At 40.2% G+C, this 24,054-nt stretch overlaps 1 protein-coding gene across 5 annotated transcripts in view; it reads right to left on the bottom strand.

The window, feature by feature from the left end:
• Positions 1–435: 435 nt before the first annotated feature.
• Positions 436–24,054, bottom strand: part of adgb (androglobin) — a 45,250-nt gene continuing 21,631 nt past the window's right edge. For 4 of the 5 annotated variants that reach the window (XM_077551909.1, XM_077551910.1, XM_077551911.1 and 1 more), the window contains 21 exons: positions 23,824–23,914; positions 23,683–23,746; positions 22,863–22,968; positions 22,108–22,246; positions 20,560–20,674; positions 18,982–19,146; positions 18,748–18,886; positions 17,384–17,518; positions 14,908–15,001; positions 13,030–13,161; positions 12,777–12,930; positions 11,771–11,958; positions 11,374–11,585; positions 9,883–10,043; positions 9,125–9,227; positions 6,891–7,039; positions 5,135–5,290; positions 4,662–4,752; positions 4,492–4,591; positions 1,163–1,346; positions 436–1,035 (listed from right to left, as the gene is read on the bottom strand). In XM_077551909.1, coding sequence (XP_077408035.1) covers positions 901–1,035; positions 1,163–1,346; positions 4,492–4,591; positions 4,662–4,752; positions 5,135–5,290; positions 6,891–7,039; positions 9,125–9,227; positions 9,883–10,043; positions 11,374–11,585; positions 11,771–11,958; positions 12,777–12,930; positions 13,030–13,161; positions 14,908–15,001; positions 17,384–17,518; positions 18,748–18,886; positions 18,982–19,146; positions 20,560–20,674; positions 22,108–22,246; positions 22,863–22,968; positions 23,683–23,746; positions 23,824–23,914 — 2,813 coding nt within the window. In that variant the 3' untranslated portion in view covers positions 436–900. The remainder of the gene's footprint in view (positions 1,036–1,162; positions 1,347–4,491; positions 4,592–4,661; positions 4,753–5,134; positions 5,291–6,890; positions 7,040–9,124; positions 9,228–9,882; positions 10,044–11,373; positions 11,586–11,770; positions 11,959–12,776; positions 12,931–13,029; positions 13,162–14,907; positions 15,002–17,383; positions 17,519–18,747; positions 18,887–18,981; positions 19,147–20,559; positions 20,675–22,107; positions 22,247–22,862; positions 22,969–23,682; positions 23,747–23,823; positions 23,915–24,054) is intronic. The other variant, XM_077551912.1, reaches the window with a different exon arrangement.

Below are 24,054 nucleotides of genomic sequence, written 5' to 3' on the forward strand. Positions count from 1 at the left end.
ATGTACTCTTGAGGGGCTACATTTCACTTGAACTAGCGGTGGTAGGCTATATCAAAAATAGTTAGCAATGGTTAGGGTGACCAAACGTCCTATGTTAGGAGGACCTTTTCTTCATTTTCTTACGTCCTGTTCGGGGGTTTATAAATTCATGAAAATGACCGGTTGGCATCGCGTGACTAATAGGAGATGAAGTACACTGCGACTCGTACCACCATTTCAAGGCAGGGGCAAGTGTCCTCTTATTTTTTGGAAATGGGAATATGGTCACCCTAAGCAATGTGCACTTTACTATAGATTGTGTAAGGAACACATTGCACTTTTCTTATTTATTTTTTTTTAAGAGTGAAACAATCGTAGCGAAAAATTCACAATATAAAATTAGAAACGATTTAAAAATCTAGAATACGGCAAGAGCCCAAAAAGTGAACCGTGATATGACGAGAGACAACTGTACACTACAATAAATTTATTTTAGTTCAACTTGTTTTGTATTTGTGCAAGCGAAAACACTGGTTCGAACTGTCACTTCACAGTCAAAATGATTCAGTGCTCCCTGCGCAACCCGTTTCCACTAACCGTCTAAAATGCATCGACTCTACTCTGTGGCTCATTTCCTCTGTCAAGTTATTCATGAAGATGCAACTTTTGCTGAGGTCCATAAGTCGTATCACTTTGGCGCAGTGAGGCTGCGCCTCGCTTGAATATTGCTCCAGTCACTTATGTTCTTTTCCTGCGTCCTTGAATTGTCAATAGATATGAGGCTGTCAATAGCCAAGTGATGGATTTGCATATTAGCAACTGAGCGCGGCTAACATCAAGCCCTGAGCTGTGCTGTCCGGGGTCAAACAGACTCGCGTTAGGCCAAGTGAGATTTTGTTGAGCGTGGATGGAGCGTCCTTGCTAGGCTTCATCCGCCGTGTGTTTATCCTCTCTCCTTTTTATGCGGTTATTAAGCCATTTGCGAGTGTCGTTGGATTTCTGATTCTGCTGCGTGCACATGTCGTGGAATTTCTGTTGCTCCTGCACCATCGCCGTCTGGAAAGGATGCAGACACACAGGAGGGAGGGAGAGAAGTTTTGAGACGAGCCGAAAGGACAGATATTTTCGGCGGATTCAAACGATGGCTGCCAGTTTATCCATCAGATGGCGACGGTGAGGTGACCTGCTGGTCCTCGTACTGTGTGAGAAGGCCTTGCATTCGTTCCCTCCTGGTGGTGGCTTTGCGTTCGCGCTCCTCCACCAGCAGGTCCCGCTCCAACTGGTAGGCCTGGATCCTTTCTAAGCGCTCTTTCCGCTGGCTCTCCTCCATCTCGGGGTCCAGCAGGATTGGGCTGTCATTTTGACTTCTGCGTCAATTACACATGGACCTTATTAACATGTCGGCTAGTTGGATGCAGACATTTTGCAGACTCAAACTTTTTTTTTTTTATATATAGTACTGTTTATAATTTTAACACTCACTAACATCATAAAGCTTGTGCTTGCATGTAATGTACTTCTTGCTTTCCACACTAGATGGTGCTATTCTTCATTTTTTATTTTTATTTTGTTTAAATCAAAGGATTCCACATTGTTCGCTTACTGAATTTGACTCCATACATAAATAACAGCGTTAGTACATTCAGCCCACATCATTTAAGAGTGGAGGAAATAGCTTGACTTTCATCATTTTAAGTTGAGTTTTTTTTAATAATTCAAATTTGGCAACTCAAACAACTCTCTTCTGCGGTGTGTCAAGACATGGATTTTCACTTTCACATATGTAAAACTAAAATAGTAACAAAATCCAGATTCAAACAGTGCAAAATGTGTTCACTCAGATTCTTTAGACATAGAAAAACTAATTAATCCATCCATTTTCTCTAGCGCTTGCCCTCTTTAAAGCAACACTAAGGAACTTTTCAGTTTACATTGATTATTGCAGCGCCATATGGACAAAAGCGGTATTGTTATGTCTGAAGGAAGACCACATTTCCCATGAGGACTAGCGCATTGCGTTGTTTTTTAGCTCACGCCAGCAAGTGAAATGTTGATCCTTGACTGTCTATTTATCCGGGTAGCTTCCCTTTTCTTTTTTTGTCTTCTCAGTCAAAACTTTTCAGTTGTTTTGCACCCAATGTCAGGAAAGTAGTAATCATGTGTCGACAATCAAATTGACTTCCATCTTTGTAACGAATGGGGAAGGGTGGAAGTGGCGTATGCCATAAAGCAGTCAGCACATTTGTAGTTTTTTTTGTTTTTTTTTTCCTCCTCAAAGTTGCTTAGTGCCAGTAAAATGATACAGACCCCTCAGGCCACGGCAAAAGTATCATTCAACTAGTTTGAAGTCAATGTTTTATCAGAAGAGTTATGAAAACATTTTATTAAGGTTGAAAAGTTCCTTAGTGCTACTTTAAAGTCTTCATTTAACCTCACATGAACATTTTTGGAATGCGGGAAATCGCTAGAGTAACTGATAAAACCCACGCAGGCACCGGGTAAACGGTCAAACTCCACACAGGAAGGCCAGAGCCGAGATTCAAACCCTTTGCCTAGTTTAATGTATTTCATAAGGATATTGTAGTTGCCAGTGGCCACCACATCCTTTTATTGACCTCATCTTTGGTGATAACATTTTGGACAGTGTGGTCCTATCACAAAGTGCTGCAGATAGTCGGTATTTTAAAACTTCTATTCTAAACCATACAATGTTCTACAGTTGCCGGATAAACAGGCAGCAATGTGTATCCCGTGTGAATGGAAATGTGGCAGGCAGATGCAGAAATGCGCAGAGGAAATTGTGGACTCACAATCCAGGCTTTATCTCACACGCCTGGCCATAAATCCGAAATGGCATCGGTGTGAGTATTTCTGCTTTAAAAGGCTTCGTTGTAATGTCACTGTGAAATGGCACAAAAGTGTGTTGTCTGTCTGTGTGTGATAAGAAGACGAGAACAAGAGGAAGGCAGAGCCAAAAATGGAGGCAGTTAGCAAAAGTTTTTAGTTGGAGGAAGAGAAAAGTACAAGTGGCCATCTGAGGTGCAAACATAGATGGAGAAAAAAAACAAAAAAAAGTGTTTGCCTTTTTCTGGAGTTAATGATGAGGGGAAGCCAGTAGCTACAGAAGTAAGAGTTAATGAGCATTGGCCAGTACAACCTTTTTCAGCAGAGTGTGTGCACGTGTGTGTGTGCGTGGTTATGCCTTTAGACTTTGCAGGCCACATCGTCTGCAGCCATTAACAGCTGCACACACACACATGGCGAGGGCGAGTGACAGGAGAGGGCACATCTCACTGAGGCGTTGCGCTCAGCGGGGGGTCCTGAAATAGCTTTTTGATTAAGAGACCCAAATACCGGCTCATTTGTCACGGCCGGGGGATGGCCTGTGCCAGCGAAGGCGAGGTGGCGAAAAGGCAGAGCTGATGACATGGGAGACAAAAGCGCATGCCCGATGGGGATGGAGACACTTCCTCTGTGCTGCGGCCGACTTGACACTTTGTGAAACTGACGAGCAGAAAGCGCAGCAGTAAAGATGAACAACTTTATACAAGCGTGTTTAGGAATTCTAGGTGTGCATTACAGATGGACGTTTTTTTTTCTCAGAGCCAACACCGATACCGATTATTAGGAGTCAAGGAGCCCGATAAGCGATATTTGGAGCAGATAGATATTCACTTTCACTAAAAAGGAAAAATATTGGTATCAAAATGTAGTAAATAAATAAATAAATACAAAGTCAAATGTTTTACTGTCTTTAAGCGTATTTATATTGACAAACTTTTCAGATTTGCAAAATGTTTACTTTTTTTTTTATTTTAAATCTTAGACAAGAGACTCTGAAACTGTAAATAAATAGTTCCCTTAAGTCAACAGTACATAGTTTTCAATTGATTGATGATTGACTGATTATCAGCCGCCAGATTTTTCATTTACGCCGATATTCATCAAAATGTTGGATATCGGCACCAGCTGTCTATTAACATACTAAGGGGGAAAAAATGAATTGCTTGTATCTTTCGCCTTTTTCTGCATGACGTCTGCGCACTCACTGCTGACAACGAAGCACTCTAAACTGGCAGTAAAGCTAAGTCGAAGTGTGTCACACTGTGCTGTTTTTGTCCATGCCCAGCAAAGAAAAAATAAAATAAAATGAAAAACAAACAAAAATGTGATAGCTCCACAGTAGTTCACAATCTTTGCACGTGCAACTATCTTCAAATATGTATAATTAAGCACATCTTTTTTGTTTTTCCTCCAGAAAAAAATTAATACAAATAAATAATAATAATAATAATTAAGCACATCTTTTTTGTTTTTCCTCCAGAAAAAAATTTATACAAATAAATAATAATAATAATAATTAAGCACATCTAAATTCACTTGATAGGGTTTTTAACGTTAAATCCATTTCAGTCCCAAGAAAAAGAAGGTCTCAATCATGTTCCATCAAGCCTTGCGGCTAAAGCTAATTTCCAGGTATCAATGAGAGACATGTTTAGCATAGAGACCCACCTGATGAACGGTCTGTAATCCAAAGCTGGAACAACGATGCCTAACATTTGATCAATTGGTATACTGGGAGCGTTGGGAGGAATGGGGCTGCATCCGTCATCTTGTGGAGTACAAACATCAAATTTTCAAGTAGTTCAAGTATGCGGACGGCATGTTTTTGTTCGACCTACCCGAGTCGGTGTAGGCTGGCTCTGGAACTGGAATGTTGCCATCTTTGTTGGGGTAAAATTGACTGAGCCAGTTGAGACGTAGCTGCCACGCCTTTAAAAAGGCAAGATGAAAAATCATGACCACAAAACAAGACAGTAACACAAGCTCAAGGACAAAAGTATTGTGCTAGAGAGCCATAGCATATGCGTATATTTCTTAACTCCTAAGGATGTATTGTAGCCTTATTTGACGGTATCAGTTACTCATGAAGGCAGCCGATACCAGCCACTGAAACTTGATAAGGTCTGAAATTTTTCGATCAGCCGTTGTTCCAGATATGCTCCACCCCTTTGACACCCCTAACCACTATCCTACTGTACTGCTCAAATTTTCCAAAAAATGTCTGCAAAAACAAAAACGGAGGCGGGGGTGAATTAAGGCAGAGTGTCCCAATACTTTTGTCTGCCTTCCAGACACGCAGCCACTCGGTTACCTTGGCAGCACGGCCCGGTTCAGCCGCCTCCCAGGCTCTTTTAATAGCTTTGATTTGCTCAGTTCGCTCAACATCCTTCTTCACTACGATGCTCTCAGCTTGGCTCGTATCGACAGCCACACGCAGCGTGTAGTTGGCCTTAGTCAGGTCAAGGCCCTGCACACAAAAACAAACAAAAAAAACACCAGCATAAACACATATCTGAAGGTCACGGCACTGCAAGCGCATGAAGAGTCTGTCTCTTTCAATGAGAAAATCAGAGTGGATTTAGATTTTTTTTTCTTGATGCAGAGCTCGCTGAATATAATATGTCATTGTTCAGTTAATTTATTCGCAGATCATGACATCGGCGGCTTCCAACAACGCTGTACTGCTAATGAACAAAAACATATTCAAATGGAAATGCGCTGCAGACAGCTGGAGAAAAAAAAAATCTGCCTTTCAAATTTGATTGCATTTAGGATTAGATGTTTAGCAAACAAGAATCACGTCTTAACATTCTGGGTTTATCATGAGGGAAATGTTCTGTTCCGCTGTTTTTGGAACGATATGAATACAGTTGAGGTCCGTAATTTAGGGCTGGCCCACAAAATAGCAGAAATCTGCGTATAATTGACGGCAATTGTTTTTAAGTTATATACCATTATTTCACCGATCCGGCTTAGTAATATATTTTCCTCCATGCGGCCCCTGAGCTAATATGAGTTTGGCACCCCTGCTCTACCCACTGAGTGCAGACACTTGTGATTCATAACCGGTCAGGGTTTTAAAGGAAAGTTTGTCTTCAATGCAAGGTCATGATTTTTTTTACAGTTGTTACAAAATTGAGTTGAAAATTTAAGATGTCAAAATGGGTTTTAAAGGAATCAGGGTTTCAAAATAAGATTTCAAAGGAGGGTTTGCCTTCCATGCACCGTCCTCTTTTTATTTTATTTACAGTTATCACAAAATCGGGGTTGAAAAATTCAGCTGTCAGAATGTGTGATTTTGGTTTTGAAAGGAATCAGGGTTTCAAAATAGGGTTTCAAAGGAGGGTTGGGCTTCCATGCACATTCACCATTTTTTACAGTCGTCATAAAAATGGATAGAAATGCAGCTGTCAGAATGTGTAATTTGGGGTTTTAAAGGAGTCAGGGTTTCAAAATAAGGTTTCAAAGGAGGGTTGGGCTTTCACGCACGTCACTTTTTATTTTTATTTTTTACAGCTGTCACAAAATTGGGTTGAAAAATTCAGCTGTCGGAATGTGTGACTTTGGGTTTTAAAAGAATCTGGATTTCGAAATAAGGTTTCAAAGGAGGGTTATGCTTCCATGCACACTCACCATTTTTTACAGTTGTCATAAAAATGGGTAGAAAATGCAGCTGTCAGAATGTGTAATTTGGGGTTTTAAAGGAGTCCAGGGTATCAAAATAATGTTTCAAAGGAGGGTTGGGCTTCCATGCACGTCACAATTTTTTTTTTTTACAGGTGTCATAAAATTAGGTTGAAAAATTCAGCTGTAAGAATGTGTGACTTTGGGTGCTATTATGTAATTGTTAAACATTTGCTGTATAATGTAAGATGGTGACAGCTTTGTAAATAATTGTTTGTAAATTAGAACTTGTAAGTCAACCACTGTCATCTTGTTGTGAATGTTCTACTGTATATAGCCATGCATCATTTCATTTCAAGTAAATATCGTTTCAATAATACGCTATTGCTCAAGCGCATGTAAAATGATGTAAGCTTATAATATCATGGCTGCTGTGACATTACCATTTCTTCCGGGGAACTCCCAGTCCTCCCTTTGTCTTCTTCAATTGGCTTGTCTTGACCTTTTCGGTTGACTTTGGCCGTGTCAGTGATCTGTTCATCGCTGACCGACGTGACAGAAACGGATTCCATCAATTCCTCCGGAAAGAACACTGCATGTTTGCAAAGATGGAGGTTCAGGATGAGGTTTTAGACTGTCATAAATGCAAGTGTGAATTGTTGTTTGTCGATATGTGCCCTGTGGTTGGCAGGGGGAAAAGTTAGTCCAGTCAGTAGCTGGCAACTAATCCTAGCCACCAGCTCACAGGCAACCCTAATAAGGACACACACTACAAAAAAATGGATGGATGAACAAATGAATTCAGTGTTTTTCAATTAGAACAACCAGCATGCTGCAACAAAATGAATTCAACTTTGAAGTGAGTGTTAAAATGTAAAATATTTCCTCTTAAAAAAATAATCCCTTATTTGGGTGCGTTAAGGATGTTGGACTGACAAGTACCGTCGTGTAGACCAGAGTAATACTGAATGTTTCAACGTGAGCAGCAGCATGTGTTGTGTAGGCCCTCGTGTGCTAGGTGGCACTGTTGCACTTCCCAACTCAAACGGACCAAAACAGAAAAAAAGGCTCCTTCCGCCTTCCCCACCACAATCCATCATTTAGCCTGGCCACCAACTTACTCTCATTGAAGCCATTTGGAAATTCAGCACAATGCCATTCTGTGATAATAAAAGCTGAATACAATAAAGGCTGATATACTGTACAGGTGCACAAGCCCTTGAATGAAAACAAAGCGGTGTTGTTTATGTGCTGAGGGCTTCAGCGGTATATACTGAGGGTTTGCAGGCAGCTGCGCATTAAACATGCACGCGCCACTATTTGGCTTGTTAAATAGCTTGTTAAAGGGGGGGGGGGGTTCAAAGTGCGGCGTGGCACGAGCTATCCATGTAGCATATAGGGAGCATGATCAAGGGCACAGCCTCGCCGTTGAGACGAGGCTTAACTGGGCGAAATTAATTCACTTTCCTGCTGAGATATTTCCCAGGGCACCGGGAAAGGGTGTGGGGGGGGGGGGGGGCAAGAAGAGCAAACTTCATTTGACTTCCCATTGACCCACTTCCTCAAGCCTGTTGGAGAACCATAGGAGGCTTGTGTGGTCACTGGACTACAAGATTCACGTATACACAGCAGATAACACATAAAGACAAGGAAACCAGCAGAGGAAAAAGATCAGCAAAGCAGCAGATTATTACGGTCACGCACACTTTATGCAAATTGTGAAGGATGCAAGCACGCCGGTGCATCGATGTTCACCTGGCCTGCTTGAATTAATTCACCATTTAAGAATTTTTATAGTTTTGTTATGTAAAACTTTAATTATGTCAACCAATGCAGGGGTGGTTTAAAGTAGAGATGCAGACTTTGGTAGGGAGCGGGCAGGATTTTTTTTTACTTCAAAAAGGATTAAAGCAAAAGTGTGGCGCTGGTTAAATGAATTAATGCTATTGCTCATATCGTACTGAATGCGCAACATAGTGTGCTCAGTTCCTCCGTGGCTCTGACTGCACTGCACAAAATGGATGGACGCGCCGACTAATATCGTATTCACCAGCCAGATTACATTTTTGATTCTATGGATATGATCACACGTGGCGTTACCATGACAAAATAAAGACAACCAGACCAAAAATAAAGAAAAAATAATCACGTTTCAGTTAATCATTTTCTCACTGAGCTGACGTGGGCATAATTTACGTTTGAACTACAAGTCTGTAAAATATATGATACACATGAATAAATATTAGCAATGGGCGACTACCGATACCAGGTATCGGTATCGGGCCGGCAGATACCAGGCCTTATTTCAAGGTCTCGTCTTCATGACAGCCGTTTAACGATCAGGAACTAGAACTTAGAAGAATAGAAACTTGCTATTAATTTTATGCAATTCTAAGTAAAAATGCTACATTTGGATATATAGGTCTTGCTTTAAAATAATATCCTTTTTTTTGTGTGGAAATGTTATGTATTAAAAGTAATAGTCGGTACTTGGTATTGGTATCGGTGACTACTTAAGAGCTGAGTACTTGTACTGGAGTCAGTCTGGAAAAAAAGTAGTATCAAACATCCCTAGCAAATAGGAAAAGCTTTGTTAAATCAGATAGTCATGTTGTGGTGCATGTGTAAAACAGTATTTTCCACGTGTGATAAAGGCTATAGAATGGGGCTCGGGTACCTTGGGTTTCTTTGAAATTGAGCAGATGGGCGAAAGCCAACTGGGACTCATCCAAATCCCAGCTCTGATACAACACCTCTGCCCTCAGCAAATACCTGTGATCCTGTCATACATACAAAAAGATGGGCACAGTGTAAAACACTGAGAAAAAAAAATGCATATCACACAAAGGATATTTTATAATGTTAAATTACTGAAAACCACAGTAAAGAAATGGTACTTAAATGAGCATCAGCTGTAAATAAACTTTTTTTTTTTGGGGCCAATACCAAGCATCAAAATGCCTCCCGTAACATCGCCTTAATCACAGACGTCTGCTCTAATTGATCAGTGGTCTTAAGGACTAATCAATATGCGTTTACTCCCGCCTGCTGATGCATTACTGGATTCGACATGATCCGTCTCATTACCGTCCAGGCTGCCGCTCATTCTTCATTAATGCCTCTGCGTGATTGGTCGGTGGTGTTTAATAAAAAAGAAATTGAAAAAAATCACCTCCCGTGTATGATAGTTAATCGACAAGTGAAGCGATTACTGCTCCTTGGCGAGTGCTGCCAAGTCAGACAGGAGCAACAAAAGTGTCCCTCTGCTTTCTGCTGCTCTCCTCTTGTATGAGAATGTGAGTGGGTGGGTAAGTTCATGTGTGTGTGTCTGTAAGTAAGGTGCTATGAGTATCTGGCAGTGAAAAATGGATATGAATACAAGCAGGAGGAGGAACGTGTCGGGAGCAACCACCGAATCCACGCGGTCTGCGTTACCGGCGGCTTGATGGGCGGCGGCAAGTGGACAACTTCGCAGTCTGATTTCCCCGACGAACTGCTCTCCTCGTCTTCGTCCGTGCTGTCGTCTAATAACGCCTTCATCTCATCCTCCAGGGCTGGGGGCGTGTGCTGGTTCTCCTCTACTGCGCCGCTGGGAGCTGTAACGAAGCAGAGCAAAGGCCTGAGTCGGAGGAAAATAAAAAGACAAACGGCGCGTCCTGTTATCGCAGCAGGAAGTGGAAAGCAAATTAAAGGAGTTGCAAAAGTTTGTCTCTGACAGGGAGGGGAGAAAAAAAAAGCTATCTAAGTGTAGTTCATTCTGAGGACAATATAGCAGAACCTCCAAAATGAAACTAAGTCCTATCCAGGATGCTGTTTGAGTTACAAGTTACTGTCTCAGAATTTTTTTAAATAGGGGGAGATCAAAATGAGTGCGTTCATTTTGAGTAGCCTGTACTGGGGAAATTGAAGTCGCAACGCAGCAGACACATCCACGTAAAAAATTTGCAGTAATACATTTAATAATAATGCATATATTTATGGAAACTGGGGTCAAGTTGTATTTTACCATTTTAAAGTGCAGAATTTCACAAGTTACTTAATATTAAAGATTAGCATGAAAAGAAAAATGCACTGAGCTGTCACCAACGTCTTGCAAATGCAATTATGCCATCTAGTGGCAGAAAAATTTACCTCAACACAAATTAATATCACACTCTACAGTGCATCTTTTTTATTTTAGCTCAATTTTATTAATTATTATGAAATTACTGTATCGATGACTAAAAGATGCAGCCATATTTCTATTTCACATATTTTCCCCCCACTTTAATGTTAACAAGAGTATGAAATGCGATTAATCGTGAGTTAACTATCGAAGTCATGAGATTAATTAAGATTAAATATTTTAATTACCTGACACCCCTAGTCAAGACATTTGTCAGTGGCGTGGCTTTTATTGTACATTTTATTTTATTTTATACATTAAGAAGAGATACCAAATTTGCGTTTAATCGTGAGTTAACTAATGAAGTCATGAGATTAATTACGATTAAATATTTTAATTGCCTGACACCCCTTGTTAAGACATTTGTCAGTAGCGTGGCTTTTATTGTACATTTTATTTTATACATTAAGAAGAGATACAAAATTTGCATTTAATCGTGAGTTAACTAATGAAGTCATGAGATTAATTTACGATTAAAAATTGTAATCGCCTGACACCTCTAGTTTTAAATAACATTTGAATAATGTAATAACCAGTTCAGAGTGTACCCCGCCTACTGCCCGAAGCCAGCTGGGATAGGATCCTGCACCCTCGCGACCCTTGTGAGGAATAAGCGGTTAAGAAAATGGATGGATGGATAATGTAATAATCATTCTGACTAAAACTCGAGTTCAGTAATCATAGATGAACAAAAACCAAAAAATTAAAACACACTTGGAGTCCCAAATAGTCCCAAACCCCCCAAAAAACCTGTTCCAAACCTAATGGCTCCTCCTCTTCCTCCTCCTCCTCTTCTTCCTCCTTCTCTTCATTGGGCAGGAAGTTGGCGACGGGAATGACGACGTGGCCTTGGCCGATGGCGCTGGCCACTACCGTCTCTTGTTCCAGGATTGATAGACGTATCTTGACATAACGGCTGGATGCCTGAAACTGAACAGTGCCGAGGAGAGGCACGGTCACCTTCACGGTATAGCTGCAGGGGGGGGAAAAAAAACTGATAAAAAATAATTCACAATTGCCATTTATGTATAAGGAGTAACACATTGGTCACACCTCGTTTCTGTTTAATGTCAATCGTCTAGTAAAGAGGATAGCAGTCAAATTTATCACAATGCATGACTTGCAAGGAGGAAAACTGTCGGTGTTTCTTGGTCTTACCCACATATAATATTGTTACTGTTGGGAATGTAATAATCCTGGAATTCCTGCACGGCAAACGTGTTGAGCGGAGGCTCGTGAGACAATTTGGGGAGAGGCTCTCGGGTGGCAATCAAGCGCAACGTCCACTTGGCGTTAGCGGGTGGAGCTTCAGGCGTGAGAACCTCGGCCACAAACGTGTAACCCAGCTGCAGTAGGAGAAACAGTCAGAAAAGATTTGTACGTTTTATTTGTGATTCGAGGAAAAGGAGAATTTATTTTAGCGTTCAGTTCCCATGACTGCGACATCACTCCAATTTGGAAGTCAGAATGAATGGTATGAACCTACGTTAGTGCCGTAGTAAAGGTGACATTATTATTCCTGAAAATAAAATGTTAAGGATATTTGGCTGAAATTTCAGGATGAACCAAAAATGCACTATAACCTTTAACCCCTTCAAATGCCAGGTATTTTCAGAAAAGACAACCCCCTTGACTGCCAGCCAGTTTACAGCATTTTCACTTTTTTTTTTTTTTTAAACCTACAGAATCTTGTATTCCTCAATTATTTAGACATCAAATACATACACCAAATGAAAGACTACACTTTCCTCTTTCACCAGGAAAAAAAAAAGTTTGATTCTACCTTTTTCCGTTCTTTATTTATCAGCAGTAGTGCAAATCCTCACTTTTAATAATAATAATAATAATAATAATAATAATCAATAAATAGATACATAAATAAATAATACCAAAATGTGTGGATTGACAAGGTAAATGTTATGAAATTCAGTTGCAGGTATCAAAGCTGAGTTAAAAAAAAAAGGGGAAAAGTCTTATAGTCCGCTAAACACTTTTACGGTGCACCCCATAAATCTAAAACAACGAAATGAAAAACTGTCATGACATAATCTGATGTCAATGCACAAATGACAGTACTTCATTGCATGTCATCATATATATGTCAGTACCGCCGTAAACTGAGAGCCCTCTGTTCGAGATATACAGTAGGTAGTGATGAGCAAACCTCATTGGGTTGATAAACAAGGGGCGGGACTCTTGTGATGAGCTTGCTCAGCTCTTCTCCCGTGTCGTTATTAATGACGTGCAGCCGAGAATATGGGACAGGACTGTAGACATTTGGCAACAGCAGCGTCTCCTTTGTGAAAAAGAACACCTCTCTTCACATGCATACAAAATGGAGAAAATAAGCAATTACATTCAAAAGATGTAGACTCAGAGATGGAAAATGAACTGTCAAGATGACAAATTGGTCCAACCTAAAGATCAAGATCCAGGAGTTGGCTTTGTCCGGGAGGTTGACGAAATAGTCCGTGAAGACGACTTTGGTCCATTCATCCAGCTGACATGGGTAGATTGTGGTTTCCCTGTCGCTGAGCTCAAACATGTACCTGTACAGCAGGGAAACACATTTTCTGCAAGAGCTTGGAGCCTATCCCGACTGACTTTGGAAGTGAGGTGCGGTACACCATGGACGGAAATGGAATTTATAAAAAGCCGGCCTGGCAATTCAATCCCTTTTACACTTGGTATGAGGCACACATACATCGTATCTAAATTACGCATTACACCTTTAACATTTAAAGTTAAGGCAGGGTTTACAGTAATGTTGTTCCGATACCGTTTTTTGGCCCCCAATACTACCGATTCCAGTTTTTCAGTATCGGCTAATGCCAATACCATACCGATACCTAGTTTTTTACTTTTTCTAACATGAAAAAGCTGTCCTGCCATTGGTTCAGAGCATTCAAGGGCCAATAGGATGTCTTGGCTCGGCATGCAGTGAACACGTCGCACATCAGTGAATGTCGCGCACAAGCAAGACACAAGATGCTGCATCCTATATTAGCGTAGGAAATAATGGTATCAACATGTTAATTGTTTATACCGATGCCATTGTTTTAATGCAGTATCGGAGCCTTTCACGATATGGAACATCACTAGCTTACAGTAATAATTTAAGTGATCATAACTTATTAATATATCACCACTGTGAAGTGGACACCTCCAAATATGGTCAATGTCATATTACTACTGGTCAGTCTATATTTGGCTGTGTTATTTGCACAAAATATTTATGTGTTGAAAATAGCTTGTTCCCTATGACGATGCAATGTTAATAGCGCTACAAAAAATGAAAAGTAGCTCAATACCATTTGTAGTCACCGATACCAAAAACTGATACCACTAGCATTAATAAAATTTATTTAAAAAAATATATATATCCCAATACAGCATTTTTCCTTAAAATTGCATGAAATAAATAGGCAATTTTCTATTTTTCTTTCTAATTCCTGATCTTAAAACAGCCTCAAAATAAGACTAGTATCGACACTGATACCGCCCATCCCTACTCAAAAGTGAAAGTTTGTCGATGCGTCAATTCCGTTCGACTCCAGCAATGTTATTGTTAAAATATGATATTACTGAGACAGGAGGGTAGGCTAGTAAATGGCAAGTCTGCCTTACAATCTACATTGAAAATGTGTGAATGTGATAGGAAATATTTGTTAAACGGGCGACCTGTCCATGTCGAGTCCCGCCTCAGCTGAGTCAGCTCCACCTTAAAATACCACCAAAATGAATGAATGATTATTGCCCGTCTAAGTTGATGGGAGACAGCATGACTCAGAAAAACATTAATACAATTTCTAGTCCCTATGGGTGGGAAAAATGAACAAATCAACAGAATGGATTATGTTCCGTCTTGGAGATTCCACTAAAATCCTAAAAGTTGAAACGCACAATGTCCACATCCACCCGCCCAAGGATGAAGCAGGCCCTTAACTCTCATGCACAAACATACTTCCCCAGGCGGTGGGTCATACGGCAGACGCTGCGAGCTCGTTGGAACGACGCAAGGATAAACAGCAGATGGTACCGCTGGGAAAAAAGATGGAACACAATGTGGAAAATGCTCCCCGCCTGGCCGCCGCAACCAGGAGAGGGAGCCAATTCCGGGCGCGTGGCAGAGCAGAGAAGCTCAAAAGGATATCAAATATATAGCACATATTGGACAGAGCAGGGCTGCGCCATTCTAAACGTCTCACTGCTGGTGTGATGGCATAAAGTCTGTGACTTAAGATGTAAAAGGGTGGGAAGGAGGGGGAAAAAAAAAAGGTGTAAGCTTCATTTACCGGAGCAGGGAGGCAGCGTGTTTGTCAAAGTCACATTCCACCTTTGACCACATGTCCGAAAGCACTGCAGACGTACGGATGCTCTCCTTGGTGCCTGCATGACATGAGTAGCGCGTCAACACAGGCAAAGTACGATTAAAGATGAAAGACAATGCACATTGCCAATACATGAAACATTTATTGGGGGTGACCTACTTTCAAGCGGAAAGCCTATTTTGCCTCGCCGAGAGAGGGGAATAGCAGCGTATATTCCTACTGTACCTCCATGTAACGCGGTTGGAATTGTGTCGACGAGTGTTGCACATGCACAGGTGTCATATTGTTTTGCCTCACTAATTAACACGCGGTCGGTCTGCCTTTTTCAAATGGCCTCCTCTCTGAAAGTGATACATTGGGGCCAAAGCAGGCCACTGAGAGATGAAGACCTACTATATTTATCACCTGAGGGAGGCAAGAGAAGGACGGGAAGAGCGAGTGCAGTGAAAAAAATAACATGTGGGGGGGGGGGGGGGGGGGGTTCAATGGATGTCAACAGAGAAAGAGTTGTTTTGCTGAAAAGGCTGATTGCTTCTCTTAATACATTTTCAATTTAAGCTACAGTCTTACAGCTGCATGTTTTACTAATTAATACACTGTAAAAAAAAAAATAATAATAATGGAAAGAAGCACATTGCACCCTGAAAAATACACCAAAAATTCTGCTCAGTGAGCATCTAAAGCAGGTGTGAGCAAAAGCATGGCATGCGGGCTGCATATGGGCCGCTCCATTTCGTAATCCGGCCCAACAAGTTTTTCACTGAAATTGATGAATTAAAATGTAATGTAAAGGTAATCGAATTAAATGATGTGTTAATAAAATGATTGCATTTTCAGTCACTCAAATTTTTTCCCCACCAAATATTAAAAACTAAAACCAATTAACTAAAAAAAAAATACTTGTCTCTTGAAGTATGTACCACCATCATGACTCAGTAGCATAGTAGGCCCAAGTCTTAATCAAAAAACTAAAAATATATATTTTTTACTATTATAACATTATGAACAGTGCTTAAATATTTATTTTATGAAAAATGCATTGCACATAGAATAATAATAAGAATTGTAGCAGATGCTTAAGACAAACATTTTTAAATAAATACGACTGACTCAGCCAACAATAAAATTCTTTACAATTGTTCTGTGTCTAAACACAGTATTCTGTTTGATATTGCATATCGTCGCTGCTATGTGAAAAACACTTGTCCATTTTTTTCTTAATGTTTACGTTTTTGGGATGCCTGCTTTCAGTTTCATCCCTAAAACAGAAAAATGTTTAAAAAAAAAGACAAAAATGTACATAAGTAATATGAAAGTAAATATGTAAAAATATATATTTTTATGTTTTTTGGGATGTCTGCATTCAGTTTCATCCTAAAAACATATAAAATGTAAAAAAAAAAAAAAAAGACAAAAATGGACATGTGTTTTTTCACATAGCAGCGACGATATGTGGAATATGACTTAAGCAGCAAAATCCACCAGTTTTTATCCATCTCAGGCCACAGCCATTTTGTCATCATAGTTGCTCAGGCATCAGGTAACGACCAATCACGGCTCACCCGTTTTTTTTTGAAGCTAAGTCATGATTGGTTATCTTAGCTCTAAGCATCTGTGATGTCATTTTCAGTCGAAATCAAGTGGCAAAGTGGCCTCCATATGAGATGGGTAACATTATCGTCAACAAAATTTAGGGGTTGACTTCTGTGTACTTAACTGGATTCGAATAAGTTAAGAAATTACAGTTAAGAATGTTAAAATGTTATTTAAAAATGATGCTATTTAAACTTGAACCAAAAAAGGATTCACTTAACATTTTTAATTTGTTCTGTTGGGATAGGCTGGGAAAAATCCAACGGAACCTCAATAGTATGATCCTGATTCATGCATACAATCCTTGAATGTGGTTTAGTGTCCAACTCTGATGTGCATTTTTTTCCAGCGAGTGACATTACCATGTGTTGTGCCTTTAAAAGACACAGTTTAAGATCTTGGGCTATAAACAAGAAAAGTGACACCTTCAGCATTTCCTCTGATTCCTGCACACCTTGACAGTAATATGGTACACTATATGGGAATATCAAAAGAAAATAATGCCACATCCTTCAGCCCAGCCAGAACGACTGCAGGGATGTGTGGTGTGCGTGTCTATGTCTTCTTATGCGTATGTATTAACACAGTGGCGACTCGTGGTCTGTCAGAATGTATTATAAAGAGTGGCGGTCTCGGCCTCTGCTCAGAGGCTCGATACGTGCCACCAGGCTAAATCAAACTGTGACCAGAGGAAGCAGACGGTGGCTAGTGCATGCTTTTATGTGTTTGGACAGTGCATTGGACTGTCTTCATGAAGACAGATGTGCTGCTGCCTGTTCAGCATTCCCAATGAGAAACTGCACAGCTTAAAACACATCAGTGTAACTGCGAATTTGTGTGAATTTACCAGCTTTGGAGCATTTGCGGACCACTCGCACCAAGAGTCCCTTGAACGCAGCCTGCAGGACAGTCGCTGCCTTGACCTCGTCCTCTGTTGGCTGCCTGTCAATCCATGTTTCTGGAAGCTTTGACTCCTGACGCACTTTTAGGGAAGAGCAATGCAAGGATAAAGAGGACAAATTTGAGTACACTGAAACAGTATTTTCCGAATCATATTGAATAATATATATTATCACAAATATTTACTATAATACTGTGATATAAATTATATTAATCATTAATCATTAATGCTGTCAGATTTGTTTCCATCTGAAATTCGAAGTGAAAAAAGATCAAATAAAACTCACAAGATTTTGAGTATTTTTTTCTAAACAGTGATGATAAAATATTGTATGACAGTGCATTTTTTTTTAACCATTTTCCTCAACAACAAAAAATACACTATTTGTAGTTACATCTTTTTCATTTGGCAGTGATGATATAGCATTAAATATTAATGAATTCCAGCAGTAAAATTAAAAGTCTAACCTCTAATAAATGACTGGATGATGGTTTTGGTCTTAACCCTGGCGAACCCAAGAACCCTTTTCTTCTTTGGAAAATTACGAATTATACATTAAATGACTGTTATAAATTCACTGAACACCAAAATACATGGTTTTTCAATTTTAACCCTTTTTTTGAACTAGCTCAGAGTTGCTAATTTATCAAAAAATATATATAAAACATACTCCTAGGCATTCTGCAACATGATATGAAATAGATTAACAAAAAAACCCACAATTTTACCATCTGATGGTTTGCTGAGAAGATGGTTTTGTTTGGATTGATTTCCAGCTCAACAAAACAGCATGTTGCCAGCCATCTTGTCACAACCACTCTGGCTCATGTAAATGCAATATTCATCGACTAGATGGCCCCATGCAGGGGTCAGAAGTGGCACTCTGGACTTTTAAAGTTAAATTTGTAAAAAAAAAGAAAAAGAAAAAAAAAAGGTCTTTGTTATTTAAGTAGCAGAATTTATAGGGGCCAAATTTGACCCTGTGGGCTCTCCAGGGTTAAAAAGCAAAGAAAAAAAAACTGACAAAAATTGGCCTTACATGCTTTTCATTTGATTATATTGTTAATAAACAAAATGGATGGCAGTCAAGACCTCCCCTCTAATAAATCCGTACTTGAATAGATAAATGTTTGACCCATAAATTGAGGAAATTGTGCTTTTGTAGCATCACTTGTTTTGTTGTTTCGCAATTGAAAATGCACCATATAGCAGCACACTGTATTATTATACAACGACGTAACGCAATTGTTTTGTTCTGATTACATAATTTTGTAAAATGAACACACAACCACACAGAAATGACATGTTACATGCAGGGTAGTGCGGTCTGCGTGCCCTAGCCAGCAGTGAAGGGTCAGCAGTGAGGGCCAGTACAGCAAAGCGCTCCTGCGGGGTCATTTCCCTGCCCAGGGCATCGCACAGCATATGATAGACGGCCAAGCTGAACACCTGAGGGCCCAAGCACACACACATTCACATATGACCGGAGAGTATTTATATTAGCAGTAGTATAAAATTTAAAGAAAAAGTAGACGCATGCTCACCTTTCGGACGTGCCAATTTTCAAGCGGGGTTTGTTTGGGACTGCAAGCTTCCTCTAGGTTGTGTCTTATTTGAGGCTTTTGGCCATGCCGGTCATGAAAGGAAGCTACCACTTTGGACAGAGCGCGCATGATAGTCTTTGCTTTCTCACTGAAACGAAGACTTTCCTACGAAAAGAAAAACAGAGTCTTTATTCTGTACACACAAAGTGCAACATATAATCCCATAGAGCGAGACTGTGGACAAAACTCATTCAATGAACACATATCATGGAAATGTGACTTTTTAATAGCTTGTATACAAACAGTTGGGTCTCTGGGATGCCTACTCTCTCAAAAAGTGTGAAATTAACTCATTCACTTGCAGCCATTTTCACTGAAGCAACCCCCTTCACTCCACTTATTTTTAGTATAGGCTTTGGGCCACTTAAAAATGGATGGTGGCCACAATGGCCACAAATGGCCCCCCAAGCCATAGTTTGGGCACCCCTGCTTAAATTAACTCATTCACTCCCAGCCATTTTCACCGAAGCAACCCGCTTCGCTACCGGCTGTTTTACTGGATTTGGCTGATTTTGCAAGGTTCACTGTATATTGTGTTCTATTGCTATAAAAACATGGAACCTACCCAAAAAAAAGATTAGTCTCTTCATTCATCAGGGGAAAAAAAGTAAATTTGTTTGTGTATCTTTTATAACAATTAGCATTAGAATATAGCTACGTTTCATCATTACTCACAAATCTGTTTAAAACACTGGGGAAAATAGCTTTTTTGCTACATGGCCCTGGTTGATCTCTTATACTCTGCTGCCACCTTCTGGCCGTTTTTTTTACCAATGCATTAAGCGGCCTCTTCCGGTCAGAGGCTGCATCAAAGCCTTCTGTATGCTATTGCATTAAAAAAAAAACGTAAAAATACGTCTTCTGGATGCATGGTAATATTTAAAATAGAACGTATTTATATGTTTATGGGAGCAAATGAGTATATCTTATCTATTTCTTAAATGTGTCTTTAGCTGGGTGATGATCCAGAGCCACTTTCAAGCAGCAAACAGTCTCAAATAGGGTAAGACAAAAATAAAAAATTTTTTTTTTTTTAATTTATTCTCTAAATTCCTCACATTAAATAAATGAATTGGTTGAGGTTATGTATTCAACATCATTTCAATCTGACGTCAAAAGTATTCATAGTCTGAGTGTATTTCATTTAACTGTGGGTTGTTTTTATCATGCAGTTTTGTGAATGGTTCAAGGGCAAATCATTGAGTAAGAAGAGATAAAGATAAGACAGCAAACAAATATACATAATGCTTATTCAATTTGTGATGTAATGGAATATAAATACTGTAAATTGTTACGCGAGTAGATTTCACATACTTTTATTCGTTATTCATTTTTGCAATGTTTACTTTAACCCTGATACATTTACCCTAAACTTCTTTGCTACTACAAAATATCCAAAGAAATTGTTCATTGATATAATGCCTGAACTTCCCAGCACAAAATGACGGAGTAGTCCTGCCCGTTGTTTTAGTGATGCAAGTAGAGGGAAGGGAAAGAAAATGAGCTTGCGTGATTCACCTTGGTACAGAGCGACATAATGGCATCCTCCTCCCCGAAGGAGAACGGTGTTTTGCTGCACAGGTGCACATGGTAGCCCAGCTCTGCGTATGTGTGGAAGGACAAAACATGGCGCCTAAAGGTGGGAAAGGAAACATGCAATCGTGATTCGTTAAAAAAAAAGAAAAAAAATTGTGTGAACCCCGCGGCAGCTTTCGCTGTCTTTCCAAACACTGACACTAACTAATGAAGCAGAACATTATGCACCACGTCGAAAGACTGTGGCTGATGAGTACAATGCTAATTGCATTCACAAATGTAGCTTACCAAGGGGATCCTAATGTACACAGCATGAAGCTGAAATTAGAAATTTCCATGCTAGTCATTAGCCATTACCAGAGAAGCTTGCCTACAAACTTGTTCTTAATTCTCGCTGAACAAATGTTTTATCATTGTGATTATTTTCTCTTGGGGGGGAAATCATGTGGAAATTAAAACTTGGAAGCTTCACAAAACGAACCATGTTCCACTTTGAAGGTTGCACTGTGATTTGAAACATGCTTGTAGTGACACGGAGCGTGTTCCAGTAAAAGAAGCAGCAGCCTGACATGTTCTCCGAAGCACTAAGCCGAGTTCACAGTCTGGTCAGACCTGAGGAAAAGTGGAACTCCATTTCCACGGCTCCATTAGCTTTACATAATTCAGCGATCGCATACTAACTCGGCGGATGAGCACCAGCAGGCGCAGTATAGAGCAGACGGCGCACAAAATTGAGATTATGACAGATAAAGGGAAAGACTACGGATGGTTGAGAAGATAGGAAAAAGGCTAAATTGAAAGAGACGGGGTGGTGACAAAGGAGAGCATTGTTTTCCCCCGTAAATGATCAAGGCAGGACAGCATGTCTGAATGACAAATGACAAACTAATTGGAACATAGTGAGGCACATACAAATGAGCTGGTTTGAACGGACAAAATAAGCACGCAGTGTGATATGGGCAGATGGACCCAATAAAAGAGAGCCTTATACTATATGTAAATGTAAACTAACTTAAACACACACGACTAATGCCTTTTTCTACTGCTTACATCATTGACAGTAGGCAGCCATTCATCTATGTTTGAACGAATAAAGGCTCCAAAATTTTCTCTTTTTTTTTCCTATGAAAAGCCCTCCATCGTAATCTGTCAAGAAATGGCATACATTCAAGTAACACCATTTGAAATGAAAGACCTAAATTTAGCAGCCTAGTGTCATAATGCTAAGCTAATTTGTGATTTTTAACGCGCAAGCGTGAAGCTTAGAGGAGGATTGTGGTTTGTGTGGATACTCTGCATGCATGTTAGGTTCATTGAAGACTGTATTGTCCACAAGTATGAATGGTTATTTGTTTGTGATTGACTGACTCCAGTTAACCCTGATGAAAACACAAGTATGAAAATGCTTGAGTTTTGAGGTTGTAAGAGTGCTCTTGACCTCATTACTTGAGTTTTTTTTTTTTTGGGGGGGGGGGGGGGGGTCACAAGGTGGTCCCAGGTGGAGAGTGAGAACACAGAATATGTCCTTACCCTGCGGGTAGGTTAAGCACTGTGGCTTTGGAGCAGTTGGTCTCGATGGTTACGATGGGCGGCTGACACTGTCTGCTCTTCCAGTGGAACGGGGCGGCCTGGAGAAGGGCGGGGCAGCGAGTTGCTGAAATTTTATTGGCTGAGGGGGGGCGGAAAAGAATGAAATCGACACACACAAAGATGCAGTGATCACTTAAATCCACATATTGACAGATACAGTGGTGCTTTGAGATATGACTATTATCTCATACTAATCTTTTTTTATTGAAATGAATGAAAATGTCATTACTGTAATCAATTACAGCCCAGAGGCAAACAGATGTCTAAACTCCTCCTGCTCATCAGTACGGCACTAATGTTAATGGTTCTTCGCAGAGGATAAAGAATGCTTGACTGTGAGTACTCTTATTTTGTCTATCTACATGTGTTTTGACAGTTTGTGTTGTTATATGCAAGTGATATAGCGCCGCAGCATAGATGCTAATTAGCTAGCAAATTGAAAATTCTAAGCTATATGTAGTGGTTTTAAATACACAAGGCATTATGCTCTTTGTTTTTAGCTCGACAGTAAAATTCAGCTGAGAGTGTCAGTAAACAGTAAGTTTAATTTACTGTCACCATACAGCGCTTATCAAAAGTTCCAAATAACTGGAGTCGTGTTACTCTTATCTCAAGGCATCACTGCATATACAAATGAAGGTTATGGCCTTTAAAGCACAATTATATGTGGGTTAAATGCACATGTGACTTCTTACTACTGTCGAGTTCTCCCCAGCGAAGCAGGCCAGAGAAACTGATGAGGATCTGGGAAGGGTGCAGGCTGTCCACGCACAAGTAGTAAGTCCCTCGCGCATATGAGCACTGAGAGATACACGCACACACATACGGGGAACTTATCAGTAGGGAGGCAGACGAAGAGGAGAAAAGAAGCACCGTAAGCCACAAGGAGGGGATGATAGATCAACTGATAGAGGCTTGGCTTAGTGGAGGAGAGGCTTGAAGAAGGGTAGGAGTGTGGAGCAAGTCAGGCGAGATAGACAAGACAAAGCAAAAACACAAGGAGAGGGCCAGCAACAACGGTGATAAAGGAGACGACAAGGGAGGGGGGAGGGGTTGATGCGGACGTGTTTGGAATGACAAGCAGAATCGTCCCTATCCAAGCAGATATGCAAACACTCCACAGACAAACACCTTGAGAGTCTATTTAGGACACCAAAAGATTTGGCCTTGCTCAGGGGTAGGCAATCAGGGACTGGTGCTGTTTACTTGCATGGCAGCAGGAATCGGAACGTTTGGAAGGCAGTTTGCCATGAAGTCTTAATCAAAGTATATTCCAAATTGTCCATAGATGTGAATGTTAATGGGATGTCCCCCCAACTTATTTACTGAGACCCAAATGGGGACAAGCACTATACAAAATGGCTGAATGCAAATCTTTTGGAGAAACTCATCTTCCTGAATAGGAAGAGGTGCCCTAGAGCAAGGCACTGCATTCCCCCTACGCTCCACTCGTACGCAATCATCCCAGCCATCATCATCATCATTCATCCATTCATAACTCAAAATGGCGTGTACCTTAAGAAGAGACTTCTGGGCATGGTGTTGGTAAGTTTCGGGGTTATGAAACACCAACAAGCGACTAGGGAGAAAACAAAAAAAATTTCAAAGGTGCCATTAACATGTTTGTTTATTTATGGATTTGCATGTGTGTGTTACCAAAAACATTTAGGAAAGTCCTCCAATTCCACCCAAGCCTCTGGTAGTACAGGTTTGACTATGGGTTCCTTTTTTACACTCCTAGGCGCATCTGAAAGGATGGACAGAATTCAAGCGATTAAATTCATTTTGATTTATATAGCATTATTTATTATTGGCAGCATTTATGAAGCAAACCAAATAACCCTTTACATATGGCTTACAGATACAATAGAAACCTCACAGCAGTCG

Source organism: Vanacampus margaritifer, chromosome 19 (assembly GCF_051991255.1).
Source record: "Vanacampus margaritifer isolate UIUO_Vmar chromosome 19, RoL_Vmar_1.0, whole genome shotgun sequence".
NCBI lineage: Eukaryota > Metazoa > Chordata > Actinopteri > Syngnathiformes > Syngnathidae > Vanacampus > Vanacampus margaritifer.